Source organism: Primulina tabacum, chromosome 11, assembly GCF_025594145.1.
Source record: "Primulina tabacum isolate GXHZ01 chromosome 11, ASM2559414v2, whole genome shotgun sequence".
Taxonomy (NCBI): domain Eukaryota; kingdom Viridiplantae; phylum Streptophyta; class Magnoliopsida; order Lamiales; family Gesneriaceae; genus Primulina; species Primulina tabacum.
This window is the reverse complement of record NC_134560.1, coordinates 38,369,197-38,391,426: the sequence shown is the minus strand read 5'-3', so window position 1 is coordinate 38,391,426 and position 22,230 is coordinate 38,369,197. Positions and strand designations below refer to the sequence as shown.

General features: G+C 32.0%; 1 protein-coding gene and 1 pseudogene across 1 annotated transcript; both read right to left on the bottom strand.

Annotated features, from left to right (window-relative positions):
- Positions 1-416: 416 nt before the first annotated feature.
- Positions 417-2,711, bottom strand: LOC142519357 (putative indole-3-acetic acid-amido synthetase GH3.1). The gene is made up of 3 exons (XM_075622346.1): positions 2,303-2,711; positions 2,124-2,225; positions 417-1,972 (listed from the first exon to the last, which is right to left on the bottom strand). The coding sequence occupies exons 1-3, from the start codon at positions 2,620-2,622 to the stop codon at positions 604-606; spliced, it is 1,791 nt and encodes a 596-aa protein (XP_075478461.1). The 5' UTR covers positions 2,623-2,711; the 3' UTR covers positions 417-603.
- Positions 2,712-17,661: 14,950 nt separating this feature from the next.
- LOC142518792 (F-box protein At5g49610-like) lies at positions 17,662-19,226 on the bottom strand (annotated as a pseudogene).
- Positions 19,227-22,230: the final 3,004 nt, after the last annotated feature.

Sequence of the window (22,230 nt, the reverse complement as noted above, 5' to 3'; positions counted from 1 at the left end):
TTATTTGAAAGCAACTCTTTTAAGACCATTTTGTGCTAAAGGAAAAAAGTTGTTGAAATATGATTATTGCATTTTTCAAAGTTTGAAACTAACTAATTAAATCGGTATTAGAGTAAAAGATAACGTAACATCAAATAATAATATACAAAGTTAAGCAGATAATATATAAAGGTCCTGATACATATATTATTTATCTAAATGGAATCTACTAATTATTTTTTAATAAAATTAACCTGATGTCTTTTGTCGTGTACATCGTTGAAATAACACTCACTTAATAGATGCAATGAAGTATATCAAAATTGCACATCAATTAAGTAAATGTCATCTTGACACATGACAACAAAGTGAACGTGATTAGTATATATATATATATTTAAGTATGTATCAACATCAATTACTTGGACAAAAGACCATAAAGAGATGCAATTTATTGGGCAAAAGCAGTACAAACCTAGCTAACTTGCTGAAGTCCCTTTCCATTTTACATGCATAATCACATAGAACAAAATCGAAAAATTTAAGCATACTTATTGTAATCAAATGAAGGAATCTTCCTTTGACTTTGCATGGAGAGTTGTTCTTTGAATTTTATAAATAATCTCAATGACGTGGTTCGGGGGTCCAACGTGGCAAAGATGGGCTAAAATGTGTCGACACAACTCTCGAGTCAAGAAGCTCCATTATTGGGGTAAAACTCACACATCTTGGCACTTTGTATTGATTTATGGAGGCGCCCCTTGAAATAGCATAGTCCATCAACTCCTCAAAGGTGCCGTTTTTCACAACCCGGATCTCGAGTGGTCCGATCGAGTTGTCCCCGACTCGGCACTGACGGTACACCGAGTTGAGCGACTCCTCCATGGACAGACAACATTGAGCTAGCACGCTGTCGTTGGGCGAGTTGGCTGAGTCCTTTGCTAGTAGCTCCCAATATATCACATAGTGACCTGGGATAGATTTTGTGTCAGCATAACTCGTGTACTCCACCACGCTGGTGTTGCATTCGCTTAGAAGTTTCGACGCATTCTCCACCGCAGCTTGCAGCTCTGCCTCGTCCGTCTTGTCTGAGTCGATGCTTAGCAAAACGTTTTTCCGTCTGATGAATTGGAATTGCGGGGTTGAGTTGTGGAACCCGGTGACTCGAAGAACGTCGCCGACTTGGTATCGGTATAGACCAGCATAGGTAGTGATAACAAGTTCGTATTCCTTTCCGATTTCAACGTCTGCGAGATCAACGAGCTTGGGAGGGGAATCAGGAGCGAACCCGCTAGTAGAGTGCGGCAGGAACTCGAAATAAGCCATATTCGGCATGATGGTGTATGAAACTTGGGATGGATCAGTCATAGGATTGAGATTGAGCCCAAAGTAACACTCGGATGATGCGTACATTGTGCATGCTTTAGGCAATCCGCCGCTATAATAATCCAGAGTTGGAATGTATTGAGCCATTGCACCAGTAACAATCACATCAAGATATTTAGTATTAGGCCAAATCCTAGTGATGATCCCATTCCAATTTTCTTTCCCACACTCCTCCTCAATAAAATCAGCCAAACATGGGTCGGGTCTCGAAAGCCGAAGCATGCATTCACTGATCCCTTGGTCCGTAATTTTCGGGCTCAGCGACCCGGTTCGGATATCATTTGCAAGCTGTTTCCAATTGAGGTGGAGGAACCGGATAGCCCGGAGAAGGCCTGAGGCAAACACTGCCCCGACCCTGAGAACTTGTTCGCGTTCATAGAGCCCGCAAAGCATTTGAGTGTACATGCTTTGGAACGAATCGGGACAAAGGATGGCTTCATTCGGGCTCGTGTAGACGTTGTATGGGTCGTAGGGTCGGTTCTTGAAGTGGTGGCTTTTGTAGTAGCTTGTGAGCACGGGTCGGGCTAGAAGCCCCCCCGGAGTCTTGGTTTCGGACTTTATGAATAAGAAGTATAGCCCTTTGCCTTCGTTCAGCCCTTTCAAATATCTGTTCCACACAAAAAAAACATGCACTACCCATTATTAAAAGAACTAATAATTCTATGCATTTTATGCACATCACATGCATGAAAATAAACTTTAATCTTGAAAATAAAAATAATACTTTCATTTTATTTCGTAATTTCATGTATGCTTACAAGTTCATAACAGGCATGAGAAGACTGTAGAGAAGCTGGCGACGATCCAGTTCTTCTTTGATAGTTGGCATCAGTTTTCTTTCACCAGCCGAAGTCCCGGAGCTGTTGGGAAGAAAAGAAAATCTAATCGATTGCCGATAAAAAAAACAAATTTCGTAAACTGTTGTTTGATTATTAACCTGGTGAGGAATTCGGAGACAGGCTCAGCAGATAGGATAGGGGAGCGATCGCCATTGGCGATCCTTTGGATCAGTGGCTGAAGATCCTCATACGTGACCATCGGGACTTTCGCTTTGAACGTTTCGCGGTCGGTAGCTCCGTCCAGATCGAGCCCGTCCAGGTACTCGGTGTGAGCATTTCGGGTGAGAATCTGGGCCAACACATTCTGTTGGACGGAGTCGGCATTTCGGGTCATCTTTTCAATGAACTGGAGAGCCTTGGCGTCTCTCTCGCTAGCTGGAGTACCCGATGGGGATGACAGAATGGAATCAGCCTCCATTACTGCGATTAAACTAAGCTTCTTTAATTATTTTTTGAAGGAGAAAGTTGAGACTTTGGGGTAGAAGAAGATTAGTTTGAGGTAAGGTCGTGGAGAGGGGAGGAAGCGGAATTGTGGTATATATAGGGGAGGATTGGAGAGAGATATAAAGTAACACGTGAACCACAAGGACAGAATAGGATCGGATAGGATAGAATAGTTCTCTACCTCTCTAAATTCAATTTATTCATTTTAAAGAATTTCCTTTGATTTTGGGCGACACTTGGGTTAATATTTGACGAGTACGTCTCTTGTTACACGATTTTACGAATTTTTATTTGTGAAACGTGTTAATCCTATCATGTTCACAATAAAAAACAATACTCTTAGCATAAAAATAATATATTTCATGGATGACCCAAATAAGATATTCGTCTTTGACAACTCTAATGTTTCGTTCGTGGCGCAAGCGATGATCTACTACTCTATTCTTAGGATTCGACATATATGCACTCGAAAATCCAACATTTTCAGATTTTCCGATTTTATTTGACAAATCAGAATCGTTATTCATTCGAAATATATTTTAGCTTCGATCCAAATTGAGTAATTTATATAAACTAAATCCCTTTTATTAGAACAAGATATTTGTAATATATCACAACATATAATTAATATTGTCCAAAAATATGACGTACACAAGAGATGATACGATGGAGTATGAGATGACGAAACTAATATATTATCAGGTGGCTTGATGTAAAAGGGAAAGAAAGCAAACACGACCTGAATTAAATGCAGTTGAATGGGGAGACAACGTGGGACCCAAAAAATTGTCAGGTAGAGGTGGGACCACATTGACACGTCGTTACGGGGTTGACTCGTCGTTGCAGCCGACAGCGGGCCCTTCCCCAGCCAGAGTGTCGGTCAACGATAGCGATTGCTTTCCGGCGAACCCGACAATTTCTACTATACATTGCTTTTTGTTTTGCCAACTAGTTTTTGTTTTTGAAATAGCTTTTGCCTACTATTCATGCCACACGTGATATGATAGGTTTGGTAAAAATTTATATGAGACGATATTTTGTGAGATATATTTTTTATTTGGATCATTCATAACAAAAAATATTATTTTTATGCTAAGAGTATTACTTTTTATTGTGAATATCAAAAGGGTTGACCCGTCTAACATATAAAAATTCGTGATACCGTCTCACATATAAAAATTCGTGAGACCGTCTCACAAGAAATCTACTCGATAGATTTTTTTAAAAATCAAAATTAAAATATCGTAATTTTTGATAGATTATCAAATTATTGTAAAATAAATTTAAAATCTACAGCTAAAAAAAAACTATGCACGTTGTAAGAGACAAAGGTATAAAAAAATATTTTTGTCTTCCCCTGTCGAAGAGGCAGAGGAAGGAAATTTAAAAAATAAGATATATTCCCCCGCCTCTTGTACAAGCGGGGAGTAGAATAATTGTATTATATGATATATTGTGTAAATATCATATATATTATGTACATATATATAATAATTTAATATATAAATACAAAAATAATATTAGTGTCTTTTTTTATGCGATGTGTGTATATCTATTAAAATTTTTGGTGTTCAATAAATTTTTTTTTTGTGAATTCGAGATATTGAATTAAAATTTTAAATTGTTTTTTATATAAATTTTTTTGTTGTTGTTGTGAAATATATGATTATTTAATTTTAAAGTTCAAATATATATAGATAAAAAAAATTTATTAGGATATGAAAAGTTAGATAAAATGTCAATTTATTAAAATGTGTTTGAAGACATTTTTATTAAACAAAAATAGAATGTTTTGTAATTTGAAAAAAAAAATGTATTTTTTGTTTATAAAAAACAAATTATGACACCAAAGTTAGTTATTTTAGGTTTCTCAAACTTAATGTATTGTTGCTTCATGCTAAACGGATAAATTCTAAGCAGTTGGATGAAGCTACGAGTTTAATAAATTAAAATAAATTTTAGTTGATCAATTCAAACAATTAAATTTATTTGAATCAGTTAAAATCTGAACTCATATTTGAAAATGAATAATTTCACGAGCTTGAATTTAAACTCATCTATATGACAAAATATGTTTGATTTTTTTTCTTTAATGTTGACATACTATCGATGTTTTGATTTTCAAATACCTATTTATAAATAAATGCATGTATTAACATATTATGAAATATTATAAATGATTATATTTTACCCTAAGTTTTGATAATTAACAAAACAACAGCATCGAGCTCTTACAAGAAACCAACCGCTATGTTATGTATTTTAGGTTTCCGACCGCTGATGCCAAGTTTAGCCGCTCTAGTGCTTCTATTTATCACAAGCCGCATATCACATTTATTCTTACCGCCTCATATCGGTCAGAAGTATACAAATCAATGAAGATACATCACTTTCAACCGCTTAGAGATGACCAGTTTTAGCATGAAATAACAGTACATTAAGTTTGAGACACGTATAATAAATAGATTTGATGTCATGGTCTTTTTTGATAAACAAAAAATACATTTATTTTCAAATTACAAAACATTATATTTTTGTTTAATAAAAATATGTTCAAACACATTCTAATAAATTGACATTTTATGTATCATATCCTAATAAAAAGTTTTTATCTATATATATTTGAACTTTTAAATTAAATAATCATATATGTCATAACAAAAAAAATATTTTTTTCATATAAAAATATTTTAAAATTTTAACTTAATATCCCGAAAAAAAAAATTTATTCAACACCAAAAAGACTAATATATATGTAAACAACACGTGCAAAAATACACTGATATTATTTATGTATGTATATATTAAATTATTATATATAAATGCTTAATATCTATTTATAAATTATATATATGTACATAACATCTATTATATAATACATTTATTCCATTCTCCCTCTCCTCTTGTACAGGCGGCGGAAGGCAACGATTAGAGGTGATCAAATTTTTTAATAATCGTTCGAACTGAATTACATCGCCCTGTTTTTTCTAATATTTTATAACAAACCAGCGATTAAAATAGTATTCATAAATCGCACCGCATACGCGATTCGATTATTTTTATTGCCAAGAACCGCATCAAACCGCACCGTCTAAACCGCTTACCATATTATTTGACCTAAGATTATAATAATTTGCAAACAACATATTCAATTAAAAAAGTCGTCATTTATTATATGACAACTCTTTTCAAAATTATTATTCCTACGAAAAAAACTTATATTCTTATTAATTAATCTTCATATTAGTATTTTATTAGAGTTTTTATTTCTTTTACAACAATATTTTGTCTGAAGTTTGAAAGTAAAAAAAAAAAGGATAAAACAATGTAAATATCATTTTTGTTGTGAGTGTGTCGTGTTATTAAATTATTATCTTAGTCTTGAATCTTGATTATTGTTTTATCTAGTTTTATCCTTGTATGATTTGAATAATATTTTATATTTGAAGACACTATATTGTTGTTGTTTTCAAATAAATTAGAATATATGTTTTAATATTTTCATTAGAAAAAATCATCAACCGACCGCAATCGCCTGAAACCGCTCAAAACTGTAAATCTAATTCTACATTTAAAACAAGATTATTTTTTAAAAATATTAACCGATCGCATAGGACAATTCAGTTAGAATTTTTTTAAAACAAATCGCAAAACCGTACAGTGATCACCCCTAACAATAATGTTTTCAAAAAATATTTTTTTTATGTCCCGTCTTTGGAAGAGACGGAGCAACGTGCACAAATTATTTTTTTCATTTTTACTTTTTTTTTTTTACAATAATTTAGTACTCTATAAAAAATCCCGGTATTTTGATAAAAGGAAACTAAAAGTACTGCAGTTCAATATAAAAAAACACTAATATGATACAAGAAATAGAATAGATCTCGAGTTTGAAACTCAATCAATCTTATCTCCCAATCGTGATAAAAAATACTGGATATGATATCATAGACGCGATAATCAATAACAACAATGATAATAATGTGAAATTGAAATTGATATGTGCCTAATGTAAAAGTAATTACAAACACGCAAAACAATTCAAATACTTCTGTCGGTAGAATTCTTGAATAGTACGAAACCATGTTTTGACTTGTGGATTGGGATTCAATAAGCCTAAGGGGGCTAAATTTCACAAACGGAATGCATTAGACAAGTCAAATATTTTCCATATCTTAAAAGTAATCTGATTAAATCACGAATTCATTTTAAGATAAATATTTTATTTGAATCATTTATAAAAATATATTTTATAATGTCAAAAATATTACTTATTAGTCTAATAGTAGGTCTCTTGTGAGGTAATCTCACAAATCTTTATCTGTGAGACGGGTCAACCCTACCAATATTCACAATAAAAAGTAATACTTTTAGCATAAAAACAATGTTTTTTCATGAATGACCCAAATAAGAGATATGTCTCACAAAATACGACATGTGAGACCGTCTCACATAATTTTTTGTCTTAGTCTTGATATAGACAGAATTGACTCGTCTCATAAATTACAATAGAGAATGTTGACATGTCTTATGGATAAAGATTTGTAAGACAGTCTCAGAAAATACCTACCAAATTTAAACTGTACAACTCCATTGCGTAATAATTTTGACAATGGAAGTGGAACAATCAAGATGTGGTATCCTAAAAAATCGAGAGATTAAACTAATATTTATCAGTAAAATTTAAAATAGCAATAATAGGTTTTTTTTTGTTTAGGAGTAAAACTTAGTCGATTTGCTACATTCACTTTTTCTTAGTTTAGGTGTCCGACAATACCCAATAAATCAGGTAATGATAAAGCAAAAACTTATCACATCAACTTTCTTAAAAAAAAAAAAATTTTATCCATGTAAGTCGTATTTTAGGAAATCGATTTCCTCCACCGGGTGAAATTGATGCGATGACATAGTATCAAAGCTCGAGTTCTATCTTTAGATATGAGAATTCGACAACTGTGATTTATTCATACAACATATTAGCAAATCGTGACATATATGATACTTGTGGTTCTAAAAAAAATAAAGAAAAATAGTTTTAAAAATACAATTAAAATGAAAGTTATCACTTTTTATAATTGAAATGGTAGGAAAAAATTTATATGATGGAAAGATAAAATAACTTATTAAGGATTCGTTTGTACAAATGTTTTAAAATGTTTTTAGTGTTTTTATAAGTGAAAAAAATTTAAATTGTGTGTTTAGATAAGATTTTTGTAAAATGTTTTTAAAAAAGAGTTATTCAATTATAGTTTTAAAGAACAAATTAAATGTGTTTTATTATTTTTTAGAAATTAAGATAACGATGAAAATCAAAATATATTATTTTTTTAACTGTAAATATATTTTATAAAATAGTTGTACAAACGTATATTTGTTTTCAAAACAACTTTAAAAATCTTTTATAATTTTTTGTAAAAAAAACGTTTTACAAGTGCTTGTTCAAACGAAGCCTAAGTTAAGTGATTAAAGAATATTTTTGAAATCATCAACATACTAATATAATCTAATTTTTTAACTTTAATTAAGTGGTTAAAGAATATTTTTGAAATCATCAACATACAAAAATAATCTAATTTTTAACTTTAATTAAACCATAAATATAATCCTCTTATCTTTCATCCCATATCAAACACTACCCCATTTGGTGGAACAAATTTTAAAAATTATATCGCTGTCCGCCCTAAACTTTTACATGTCAAATCTAATAGGGTTTAAATTAGGCATACTAGCGGGATGAGTTTAGTAGACCCGAGACCTGTTCCGTCAAAAAAATAAAAAATGAAAATCCAAACCACTCGACTCTTTTTTAGACCCGTCCCACCCCGTCTCAAAACCCGGAGGTTGAGCCATCGAACCCACTGACATTTATATATATAGGGTGGATCCATTCAAATCCATTACCCGCCCTCCCTCGGACCGGTTGCACTACCCTATCCCGCCCCCACAACTTGTTTAACCCCGTTCATTATCCTTCCTAACATAATTTAGTCAAAAACTTATGTGAGACGGTCTCATGGATCGTATTTTATGAGACTAATATCTTATTTGGGTCATCCATGCAAAAATATCACTTTTTATGCTAATAGTATTATTTATTATTGTGAATATCGGTAGAGTTAACTCGTCTCACATATAAAGATTCGTGATATTGTCTCACAAGAGACACTTCATAAATCATGTGCCTACTCTTTGTACCCCCCCCCCAAAAAAATCAAATATCAAATATTTATGCTGGCATCTATTTTGCTTAAAAAGACAAGAGGTCCATCAGTTTGGTTGTTAAGTTTCTTTAGATTTAGGGGGAATTATTGCCTCAAAATTTTTGACAAAACATACTTATATTATTTCAAGAATCCACAAACCACAGTCCAAATCCCAATATCGTCTGCGTGAAATGTTTAGTTAGTTAATTATGTTATATTTAGATAAATTCTTGACACTCATTGTATAAAAAAATATTATATTAAAATAATTTACTTAATTCATACTAAAACATTTAAATTTATTCTGAATTAAAAGTTAATTTTAGGTTCATCATATCCAAAAAAAGGAAGAAAAAAAATAGGTTCATCCATAATTGCGTGACGAGTTGATTAAAAATTAACGTATCAACAAAACGCAAAAATTAGAACGTAATTAAAGTAGTACATATATCTTCAAATATCAATTTTTCAATCGTATTTAGATTGATTTTTGGACCATTCATTTTCTTTTTCACTAAAGTCAGATTTGTATTATTTTAATTAGATATTGTCTCTTTCATTACAGCTTATTAAATTGATGTTTTATTTTTAATTAATACGAAGATATCCTATCAATTCTTGCAGGATCAGTGTGTCCTCAAATTCGTACACAGAACCATCTACTTTCTAATAATGCTAATCGGTTTTTCAACATTAGATTTTGTATTAAACAAATTATTATAATTAATTGTCGTCAAATACAGGAAATATAATATAACAATTTTAAATTTTACGCATAAAATATTTTAAAAAATTGTGTTTGCCTCCCCCATTTTTGGATGAAGAAGATCCAAAGTCAGCTTCTTCCTCATCAGTGTTTTTTCGTTCATCCATGTAGAGAGATCAATCACAATGTCTGATTTGAGTTGCTTTGCAGTTTAAAAAAATTTAAATCTATTCATTTACCATCGGCTCTAATTTTAAGTAAAACGATAAATACTTGGTCTTACAATTGGTATTTTATCCAAGATCACTTGTGTTCAATTTTTATGAATTACAAGATGTTGTAGTTATTTGAAAAAAAAAAAAGATTGTGAGAAACGATAATTATCATTATAAGCATCTGGTTCAAAGTGTTGGATCAATTTTATTTATATGAGCTTATATGTGAATAATTATGTGTTGTGGGTTGTCTATTAAGTTAAATCCAAAATAAAGTGATCAACTAAGGTTTCGAGTTATTGGGCTTTAAATATATCTAATAGGTTGTGGGCGTTTAATGTGTAGATGCATAAGTGTAATTTCTGTTTTTATGATGAGTTAAAACAAAAATATCAGATGAGAATGATAAACATTATCTATATATATGGGTCATGGTCCTCAGATCTCGCGTTATCACGTTCCCTATTCTCTCCCCCATTAAGAAAATAACTTTGAAGAAAAACTAAATGATTCTCTCAAGGAAGGAGCGCGTAAATCTAGAAGATCAAGACACGTTCTAAAGAATTCAGAAATATAGCTTCAGATACGCTTCCTCTTAAGTTTTCCATTAAAATTCTTAATGATTTAGCACGATGGATTCTGCGGTTTATGGTTTTCCCCAACATAAAGTACTCGAGTTACATAATTTCATCTAACTAAAGATTGTAATCAAACGACAAGTATTCGATCATGTAAAAAGAACGATCATGTGAAAAGAACGATCCGTTCCATACAATTATCTTTCTTTTTTTTTTTTTTGGTACTTGCACTAAACAAAAAATATGGTACAAAATTTGGTGTTTATGGAAAATTATCCATGCGGGTCATATTTTAGAAACGTACTTAAACAAGGAGAAACGGTCTTTAATTATAATGTGCCCTTTTTGCAAGTCAAGGTCATTTTCATATTTGAAAAAGGTAGAGGGAGCAAGAACCGATCAAAGATTACTCATGCAAACATATGAAAATAATACATCAAAAGTGAACAAATTTTGGGATATTATCAAATTTTATTTTAAATAATTATGCAATTTCAACACGCACGAGTAAAGAGTCGATGGTACAAAGTGCATTTATTTAATAAAATAAAATAATGGGGTCCTCCAATTTCAAAAGAAAAAGCACTTTTAGTCTTCTTTCTTAATCAAAGTCCACAAAAATATCTGGGCTGACGTGCATGCAGATAATTAGAGGAAGGCCGATGGAAACACTACAAATTGGTATGTGTCACGTTTAAATTAATAAAACAGTTCTTTTGTTGCTTATAGTCAAAGGTCCAACAACGTTTTGGGTACGTAAAACATTCTAGAACATCTATAAAATTTCGACATCTGATGATAAAATGACAAGTTATCCTATTCGAACTCAACCAAATTATTGTGAACGATCGACATTTCATCTCATTCTCGAAAACACTAGCATTTGTATGTCATAAATTACAAGAAAATAATGGAATCGAGGCTTCCGATAAAAGGTTATTAAAAAAAAAAGAAGCAATTTAGTCTTACAAAAAATCCAAATCATTTTAACAATTTAGGCTCTCTTTTGGGTCAAAATTACTCCAAAGTTAATCAACGTTCTTACCTTTGGTCCAAAATTATGGCTATTGGTGAGGACACATTTCACACCTAGTTTTTCACTTTTTTCCTTGAATTTGTTGGCATGAAACTTCGCCACACCTCTCCCAATGTCTTCTCCTTGCTTATTCAAATGTTTGTGATGTAATTAAATTCTTAAATACGGTTCGGTCGACCCTACCCCTGCGGGCACTGCCTGTAAGGGTCGATCCAACGGCTCGGATTTTTTCGAGCCAATTTTTTTTTTTTTTTTACAGGGAGGTGGGCCCGGATCACTCATGTGGAGTGATCCGGGCCGTTCATTGCCCGTGCAGGCACTGCCTGCACGGGTAGGTTGAAACAAACCCTTAAATACCATAGTGCCTGCACGAGTAGGTTGAAACAAACCCTTAAATACCATGACCATTTTCCTTCTTATTTCTCACTTACAATCCGGTGCAGATACATGATTTTAGGTTTGAGGTGTCGCATATTAAGTGACGTCAATGTACGACGGTGTCGAAGCTAGCCATTTCCTATGGGGTTGTCGATTTCATTCTTTTGACTTGTGGTTTATGCGTTATTTTTCTAAAACTTTATGTGTTAGATTGTGAGAAATATAGAAAAGAAAAAGATTTGAGAACTAAATGACAAGAACCTTGAGTTAAGCAAAAAGGTCATGGAAGAAAAAATATTTTTTAAAATTTTCGAGGGTAAAAAATATACGTCACTACTAGCAAAATCAAATTTTAACTTGATAATAAACCTAATTTATTTTTCTTTTTTTTTTGTCTTTTTATACTTCATTTTTAAAATTTAATTTAAAGTACATAATAATTTGTGTACTATTTTTTTAGATATTTTCAATATGAAAAAAATGAAGTAAAATAAAATTTAAAAATTAGATTTTTGTTTCGTAAGAGATGCCAATGCTTAAAGTCAATATATAAAAAATAAATAACTTTATAAATTTTAAATCAATAACAGGTTTGCCTCCTCGTCCGAACAAGTGGGAATTAATGCGTACTTCAATAAGCTCCAAATTGTATGCTACTACTAAGGCCATCCACAACGATGGATATTATCCGAACCATGTCATCCAAATATCTTCTCCGTTGAAATATTCACCATTACACACCATTGATTTGTGTGTCACAATAATATCCGATTACAAATTTGTAACCGGATATTGTAATTTTTTTTAATTTCTGAAAACAAGCGTGATTGAGACGCGCTTGTTTTTTGGGTCGAGTTTTTTTTCTGTCGAGATGGGTCGAGTTTTTTTTTTTTTGGTCGATTTTTTTTTTTTGGGTCGAGTTGGATCGAGGTGGAGCAATTATGAAAAGCTTGGGTCGAGGTGAAGATCTTGCCGAGACCCAAGCTCTTCACAATTGTGAAGAGTTTGGGTCTCGGCAGCTTGGGTCCCCAAGCTCTTCACAATTGTGAGGAGCTTGGGTGCAGTTTTATTTTTTTTTTTCACTTTTTTTATTATTTATTTAATTATATTTGATTGTGAAATATTTATTTAATTATATTTGATTGTGATAGTGAGACCCATAAATATTTGGTTGGTGTGATATTTGATTGTGAAATATGAGATATTTCAGTAGAGAAATATTTGATTGATGATGTGGATTATGGGGTCCACAAATATTTGAAGGAAATATTTTTATTATTGTGGATGGTCTAATTTCTAATTAGTGATCCTTCAACTTTTTTGACTTGGCATATTATTTTATTTTATTTCTAGATAGATACGAAATGTTAAAATCTATTTACGTGTAAGTATATATAATATATATATATATATATATATATATATATATATTTATTTATTTTTTTTTCTCCCTGTTTGAGTAATCATTTCGTAAATATGTTATAAAAAATTTAAATTTAAAAATTTATTTGTGACACCTCAATAATGTGATTAATATTCATTGATACAATAAAAAAAAGTAATTGTATTTCTCAATTATGTCAAATTTAAGTTATGATCCGCTATTTTTATTATTTTGAAAATTTTATTTTTTTTCGATATGATGTTGATGTACCATCTATATGACGTCTACATGTCGCCGATATAGCGTTAATGTGAGAAATGTCATCTCAGCACTTTTAATAAAAAGTGACTAAAAATGTTAAAAATTGAAGATACAAGTGTCACGCCTCGAAACTCATGGTCGACACCGGCTCACACATCTAAAAATAACTAGCCTCGAAGTACAATATAAACCGAAAGCCTGTTCGTTTCATAAATTCCAAACAAATCCCATTGTTTTTACAACCAAACGAAATAGTAATGCGGAAGCGTTTTACAAAGAAATAAATATAAAATTTGAAATATCTAATTATTAATGTTCTTGCGAATCACCAGGCCTAAAATTGTTCCGACTCTTCTTCCTCAACATGTTTTTCGGATTTGTCTGGGGAGGGGAGAATAAGGAGTGAGTGATATAGTCGTCACTCAGAACGTGGGGGCCGTTCGAGCACAACATACATAAATTTCAAAACACATTTCATGTACAACAAGACTCATATCACATCCATAACATTGACCAGGCACTAAGATTCATCTACTTTTCATTATTTACTGATATTAGTCCCTAATTTTTACTCTTCTAAGGGGGCTAGGCCATATAATAGTTATAATCCCACCGTGTAAGGGCCATAAACATATCATATTGGGATTCTCGCTCATATCCAGTCAAATCATCACAGTGTCAAAATCATACAATAGCCATATCAAAAAAAGAGTAGCAAAAGAACTTGTACTTGATCGAATTTTCGAAAACGAAAGAAAATGCATAACCGAAAATTTATATGTTAAAACAAGCCCACTTACTTTGGTTTTTGAATGCCAAAAACGTGGGTGCATGGCTTCGTGGGTAGGACCGTTCCTTGCTCCTTGCTTGGGCAACACTTCGGGTCACTTTCTTGATTAACTCTTGGACGAATGCAAGCAGAATTTCGCTTCAACTATGCTGCTGGAATTTAGAATTTTTGCAGCTAGGTATTTCGAAAATTGTGGTGTGTTGAGGAGTGGAGATGGTGGCCTATTTATAGGTGAGGGAAGGGGGCTTAATGGGATATCCAAATCCTGCATGTTTGGCATCAAAATCACACAATTTTCTTCCCATTTCGTCACCAAATCTCACCATTATTTGACTCCAATTATTCCCTTCCATGACTGATGATTTGCTCCTAAATTAAGCCCTTCATTCCCTAATACAACACCCTTGATTGGGCATGAAATTTAGGTGCAAGGGAGGGCAGTATTTGCTGAATCTTAGGTCAAGCTTTACTGATTTCTTGTGCATGCATTGATGATTTGTTTCCATTTATTAGGCTTCCCAATTCATGCATGGATGTACTCTTGGATATGCGTGCAATTAACTCAATATCTGTACAAGGTTGCTAGCCAAATTTCAAAATTCAGGGCTACATCCCACCATCCATGTAATTATTCTCTTTCCTTACGTTTTTGCCTTGCAAAAATCTTCTATGTTCTTGCAATATTTCCTATCAAATTTTCGAAATTATGAATGCACAAGTGTATATACTATTAAGCTCAATCATTAGATATTTCTAATACATAAAGATTTTCAATATATTTCCTATTCTAATACAAGAATCCAAGATCCTATGTTCTTAAAATTTCCTTGCAAATTTTAATTACAAGGTTTGAAAAATCCAGTTCTTACAGTAAGACTAAAACTAAAAATTGAATAATATAAAGATCAAAATAAAAAAGAAACAAACATATAAGACCAAAATTCCAGCTTCCCCGATGAACTGAAAGCGGATCTGGTCTCATGGTTAATATAATTAATTTCCATTTTGTATTTTTTTTTACGAATATTAACGAATCTTCGTTGAGATAGAAATATCAAATTATAAAATTGGATATGAATTAATGAGAAAACAACAGCCAAATGTCTGGCATGAACATAGAAGTGTACCAATCACTAAATAGTACAAATACATCAGTCCATAGAGATGACGAGAATTCAAGAGATTAGAGATTTAGACTAAACGAGAAGGAGTTTAAACAGCCATGACAGGGTTCTTGGATTTTATTTTTCTAGCTAATTATTATAATAATTAGTGGACACATACAATTATTGTTCGAATTTATTATTATTTTGCTATATTTTTAATTAGTATTTGGATCATATAACTATATTAACACTACAAGAAATTTCAGAATCAATAACACACATACGACAACGGTTTTAGTTGTCTAACTAAAACCGTTGTTAAAAAATTTTTAACAACGGTTGTAACTAAAACCGTTGTCGTAGATCATTTTTTAAGCAAAAGACAACGATTTTTATAAAACCGTTGTCTTTTGGGGGTCAAAGACAACGGTTTTTAGGGTCAATAACAACGGTTCTGTAAAACCGTTGTCTTTGAATGTTTATGACAACGGTTTCATGAACCGTTGTCTATTAGCGTGTTTTTTGGACAATCGACAACGGTTTTCTGTCAATTAGGGTGTGTTTAGAATAAAACACAACGTAAAACCGTCACTAATGTTAGCGACATTGTTATCTAAACCGTCGCTATTTTGAAATTAACGACGGTTTAAATTGAACCGTCGCTAAAGTTAGCAACAGTATCATGTACAACCGTCGCTAATTTGAACTTAACGACGGTTTAGATTTCACCGTCGCTAAGATTAGCGACGGTTTAGCTAAAATCGTTGCTGATATTTGTGACGGTTGAAAGATAACCGTCGCAAATTTCAAAAATTCGATCCCACCGAACTTTCCCTCCATTTTCTTCCACTACTCTCTATAAATACCCGTAAATTCGCTCCATTTTCTTCCACTTCACTTCACAACACTTAAAATTTTTATCTCTTACACGATTTTACTACTTCACAACACTTAAAATTTTTATTTCTTACACGATTTTTTTACCACTTCAAAACAATTAAAATTTTTATCTCTTACACGATTTTATCACTTCACGACACTTCAATTTTTTTTATCTCTTATACGATTGTACCAATTCACAACACAGATTTATTAAATTCTTAATTTTTTTTATTTTACCTAAAATATTAGGGACGAAACTCATGTCAACCGTCGCTAAGTAGCGACGGTTTTGCACATGAACACCGTCGCTACATTTAGCGACGATGATTAATAAACCGTTGCTAAATTTAGCGACGATGTAACAACCAGTCGCTAATTAGCGACGGTTTATATATGCTTTCCATCGCACATATCATTTGCGACGGTTTTGAAAACCGTCGCAAATTGTAGCTACGACAGTTTTTCATTTGCGACGGTTTTGAAAACCATCGCAAATTGTAGCTACGACAACGGTGAAAAACCGTTGTCTTTGAGCGAACCATTTAACAACACTGACTTTAACAACAGTTTTAAAAGGGCTACGTTAACGGTTTTTTAACCGGTGTCGTATGTCATTTTTCTTGTAGTGTAAATATGTAATTTGTAGTAGATAACATGTGAATATTTAAATTCAAATACAGTGGGATTCAATTTTTTTAGTATTTTCAAATAAAATTTAAACTATCATATTTTATAAAAAATTATATCCATACAATGATAATTAATATTATTGTCACATGACGGGGTGTGTGTGTATTAATACTGTGATTCATTTTAAATATATTTACAAACATACATACAAACCCAAATATATACATATATAAATGTAAGAATTATATGATTTAACTTTAAAATAAGTAAATTTATTACTAATAAAAATTAAAATAAAAAACTATTTCAAACTGAATATGTTATCTATATCAATAAATTATTAATTCAAATAAATTAATAAAAAATAATATTTAATAACTAGATACAAATCTAGTTATTAAATACAAATCTAGTTATTAAACATCTTTATGTTTGATTCCAGATTTTTCAGTAGAAAGGACACACCATAAATATATAACGTTTAAATTGCATATATGGATATAATCAAGTCTATTATATATAATTTGAAATCCTTCAAATAAAGACATTATGATTTGAAACTCTTTAACTTGAATAAAATGTTTTCATCCAAATCAAAATTAAAAAAAAAATCAAATCAAATCAAATCAAATTTTACATGTTTCTGGTGAATCATACGGATAAAAGTCTCATTAGTTGGTCTTCAGAAAGAGATTCATAAATATCGTGAATCCTTCAAAACGATCTGTTGACTATCTTGAAATAAAACTATACAATGAAAATAATAAAAACAATTTTATATCTTGAAATAACTCATATGAATCGAGGGAAAAAAAAGTTCATCGAATAATAATTCATTCACAGCAACAATTGAATTTAAATCATTTAAAGCTCCATGTCCAGTATTGAAATTGGTCTTAAAATCCTCCTTCCAACGAAACCAAGCTGTTCACATGGCCTCGAAAATGGTGTCTTTTCGCATCGGCGCTCAGCTCAATCAACCGAATTTCTCTTGTTTTAACATTATAAGGCTATGCAATGCCTCGTGGGATACCCGTCACAGAAGAGCAACACCTCCCTAACGACTAACCAACAACAGGGGAATAGTGATGAGAAATTCTTGACTTGGGAAATTTCCTTGAACCTGTGCCTCACTGGTTTCAAATCAATTTTAAGCGTCATGATCCATTCCCCAGTTTTGGGAATCATTTCCCAAACATCCGTCAAAAACTTAGTTGTCACACAAAAGAAGGATAGATTACTTCCCATTGCCATAAACTTTCCACGTTTGGTAGACGCTATTAACTGAGGAAGAGAGAAACGGCAAACGGCTTCAGTCTCAACATTCAAAGTCAAAACAACAGTTTTCCCTATGAAGTGCACATAGCCTCCAGTAACGAACGGACTACGATAGGCAATTCCGTCAAAGGGTTTTATGTCGATGCATCTCCAAACTTTATCAACTCCAACAGTTAGCACATGAATACGCGTCCTCGGATTCAAAAATTCTTCGCCGCACGCATATACCACTTTATACTCTCCACGGAAGCTTCACAAAATGCTAAGCCAAAAGACGGAAAGAATATTATTTTATGCAAATACGGAGGAAGAACGGCCCACTGCTTTGTTAAGGGATTAATAACATAAAGAATTTGACGGTCTCTGGGATCATAGGACAATACTAAACCATTGCAGCTAGTCCACACGAGGTTTTTAAAGCGGTAGTCAAGCTTAGATATCTCCATACAACCCCTTCGCATTTCCACATAAACCACATTGTCAGCCAGAGGCAAACACTCCTGGATTATAATTCCAGTAGTTGAATTCCAGAGATGGTGGTTGATGAAAACTCGGGAACGGATGATAAGGTTCCATTCTTTGCAAACATGCCTCATCACATCATATAAGACCTGAGCCGAAAGATACGAAAGAAATTCGAAAAACACTTCTTGAGGAAGATATTTGGTCCGTCTCTTCCTCGCACAACTCTTGCAGCAATGGAAAATGTAAGGGTTGATGGATCCCTGAGTAGTAGTTATACACAAGAATTAAGATTGCTAAGTCCAACGAAAAATTCTCTCCTTTGTCCCTCCAATTCAACAAAAACAAAAACTAAACAATTTTTGAGATAATATAAATTTGGTAACAAGAAAGATTTAAATTTCGGAAAGAAAAAGATGAACGTAAAAACAAGTCTTGCCTTTTTCCAGCAAGTTGAATTTATTTTTTCCAGGCCCAAAACGTCAATACTGAACATTGTTACCGCAGTTTTTGGTTCGGTGGCGTCATCTGCATCGGCCATCAAAGCATCCAAGCACTTCGATCGGGACTAATTTCTCCAGAGCCTTGGCGGCGGAGGTGATGAGATGGTCGGCGGCGGCAGAACACCTTCGGTGGACTTTTGACGGCCAAGGAATGGCTTCAGAGAGATTTGGACTAAAAAGCTAAACTTTATGACCTTATATATATAAAATAAGAATCAACTTTCCCACTCAATCGTATGATTTGGGCGTCATGGATCCAGTCGATTTCTTTTTTTTATTTAGCAAGTTTTTTAGAATTTTTTCTCAAAAATATAATTTTTCATGAAAAATAAAAAACAGAGGAATCAAAAAAATAAATACAAGATAAAAAAAGAAACAGATGGTTGAAAAAAAAAAAGAATAGTAAATTAGGTGTATTCTAAATATATTTTTGAGATATTTCATAATATTTTGTGATTGTGTGGATCTATTGTCTTGTACAAAAAAATTATCCATAAACTAGAATTCTCCACATACAATTCTCTTATCAAGGTAACGCATTCATACCCAATTATTTATGCAATTCAATCCATATATATTATTTTATATGTAAATACACAATTTATTGTAAAAAATATCAAAAATTATATATTCTTGTGAATTTGTGATCATAAATGTTAAACCTACACCTAAAAACCTGTTTTATATTTATAATTTATAAAATTGATATTCTTTGGAAAATGTTAAATCTTTATACGTACAATGGTATAATTATCTGAAGAATGACGCCTTCCGCCCGCAGAGGAAGTGATGTTCATAATCACCATTGCATTATTATGTTGAGGTTAATGAAATTGCAAATTGTTTAGATATAAAGTAATATATTTGCAAATTTTACGTGTACTTAATTTTTTGAAACTGTTATAAAATTGATGGAAAATTAATATATATAAATAGTGACTGAATTTTAAGTATACTTAATTTTTATGATGTACATTTTTTTTATTATAATTAATAGGGCCGAGGAGAGGCGTATTATCCATCTATATTTTACGCACACTTCTCACAATATTTTTCATTATAAAATTAATTCATTAAATAATTAGTTAATAAAATGAAAAATCAAAATCTTAATTTCGTTTGTACTTTTGTCTATGCTTAATAGCTTGAATATTCATTTACTTCTAAGGGGGCGTTTGGTTCATGGAATTAGGTGGGATTTATGATTTTTAATCCACCTAATCAAGCGTTTGGTTACGATTTTTATTTAACCAACTCAATCCCTCCTATAAATGATTAGGTTGTATAAGGTGTGATAAAATAATCACTCCTCACCCCCTATGATTATTTATCCAACTCTTAATACATCCTATTTTCCAATTTTACCCTTTTCTTATATCCAAACTCATCGCCACGACCGACTATCGCCGCCGTCGACTGCCGGACGACGACCGCCGACTGCCGGACGACGACCGGCGACAACCGCCGGCCGACGCCGCCTACTGCCGGAATACCGCAGCCGTCGCAGGTCGACCACCGCCGCAGCCGGCCGGCCGACCACCGCTTTCGCCGACCACCACACCATCGCCGTCGCCGGAGTAAAGAAAGAAAAAAAAAAGAAAAGGGCAATTTTGTCATTTCATCAAAAAATTCAAAATTATCCCACACTTAAAAATCATACCAAACAAAATACAATTTTACATTATATATTACATTTCTATCACAATCATTTCTTTTATCATTTACGTACTAATCATTAGTTTATTTTATCCTCCAAACCAAACGTAGCTTAGGTACACTATAAAAACTCAAAAATTATCTTGTACTCACCTTAGAGATTTTTGTAGACTTTTAATCAAATAAAATATCTTTCTCACTCATATATCTCTCTTTTTCATTCAAATTGTCCTCGAGAATATCACTACACTTATAAATTATAACTTAAGAAAATAATAACAAGATAAAAAAATTCCGAGAGGACAAGCTAAAAAATCCAGCTCTAAGAATATCATAGAAAACAGGACTGGACATCCATTGTTACTACTATCTCATTATTATTTATTATCTCATGTCTCACCATTTTGTAATATTAAATTTGATTGTTTTATTAACAAAAAAAGGAGAAAAAATTTGAAGAAGTTATGCACGGTATGAATCTAATTTATTGATAATCCTTATAATAATAATCAATTGAATTGGAAAATATTATTATAATTAAACTAATTATATTTTATTCAAATTTAGTAACTTTTTAATGTCAATATATATAGAATTCATCAGTAGTGTACATGAAGACTTCGGTCTATCAGTTTCTTAAAAAAATAATATGTTTCAATTTCTATATTTCATTTTGTTGAAGCTAAGAAATTCTACAGTGGGTCATCATATATTGTATCGAGATGAACAAATTGGAGATAATTTAACAAAATATTTTAAAAAATGTATATACTTGTTAGCTTCTTATGAAAGTTTTTGTAGGAGTTTGATCCATATCACTATTCATTGATTTTATTTTGTGTAGGAGACTTATTTGTTATTTGCTTCTTTTGGGGCTATTGATGACACTCATATTACAACAGTGAATGGGCAAAATACTAACAGTTATCTATCAAAATCTTGCAAAAAGTTTACAAAAGTCCATTGATTTCTGATTACAGATATGTGAGATTCTACAAGAGTCAATAAAAATCTACCAAATCCTACCGAAATCTATCATTTAAAAAAAATCATTGAAAAGTCATTAAATCTCTACATTGAATACACCCTATACTAAAATTTAGTGGTTGTCAGTTACCAATTGACAAAAAAAAATTATAGGTACTATATTAATTTAAACATGGGCATGGGGATTTTTCCAAATTTACCCAACTCTTGCCAACTTGTATTTCAGCTTCACAAAAAATATTCGTCGAAACATTTAAGTTTTGGTGATGTAGTCGTCTAAAAAAATTAGTTCAAAAAATATTAAAATTCAGATAACCGAGAAATCAGTAGCCGATAAGTTCAACAGAGCACTTGTATTCTTATCAGAAAATTGACTGAGGTCTACCGAACTGAACGAACAACCATCAGTGAATCAGCTCTCCAATGAACCTTGTAAATGATCATTTATGAGTTTGACTTATTTATTTAATTAATGGAACATAAATTCAGCAAATTAAATATTCTATTTAAGTAGAATATATTCTAAC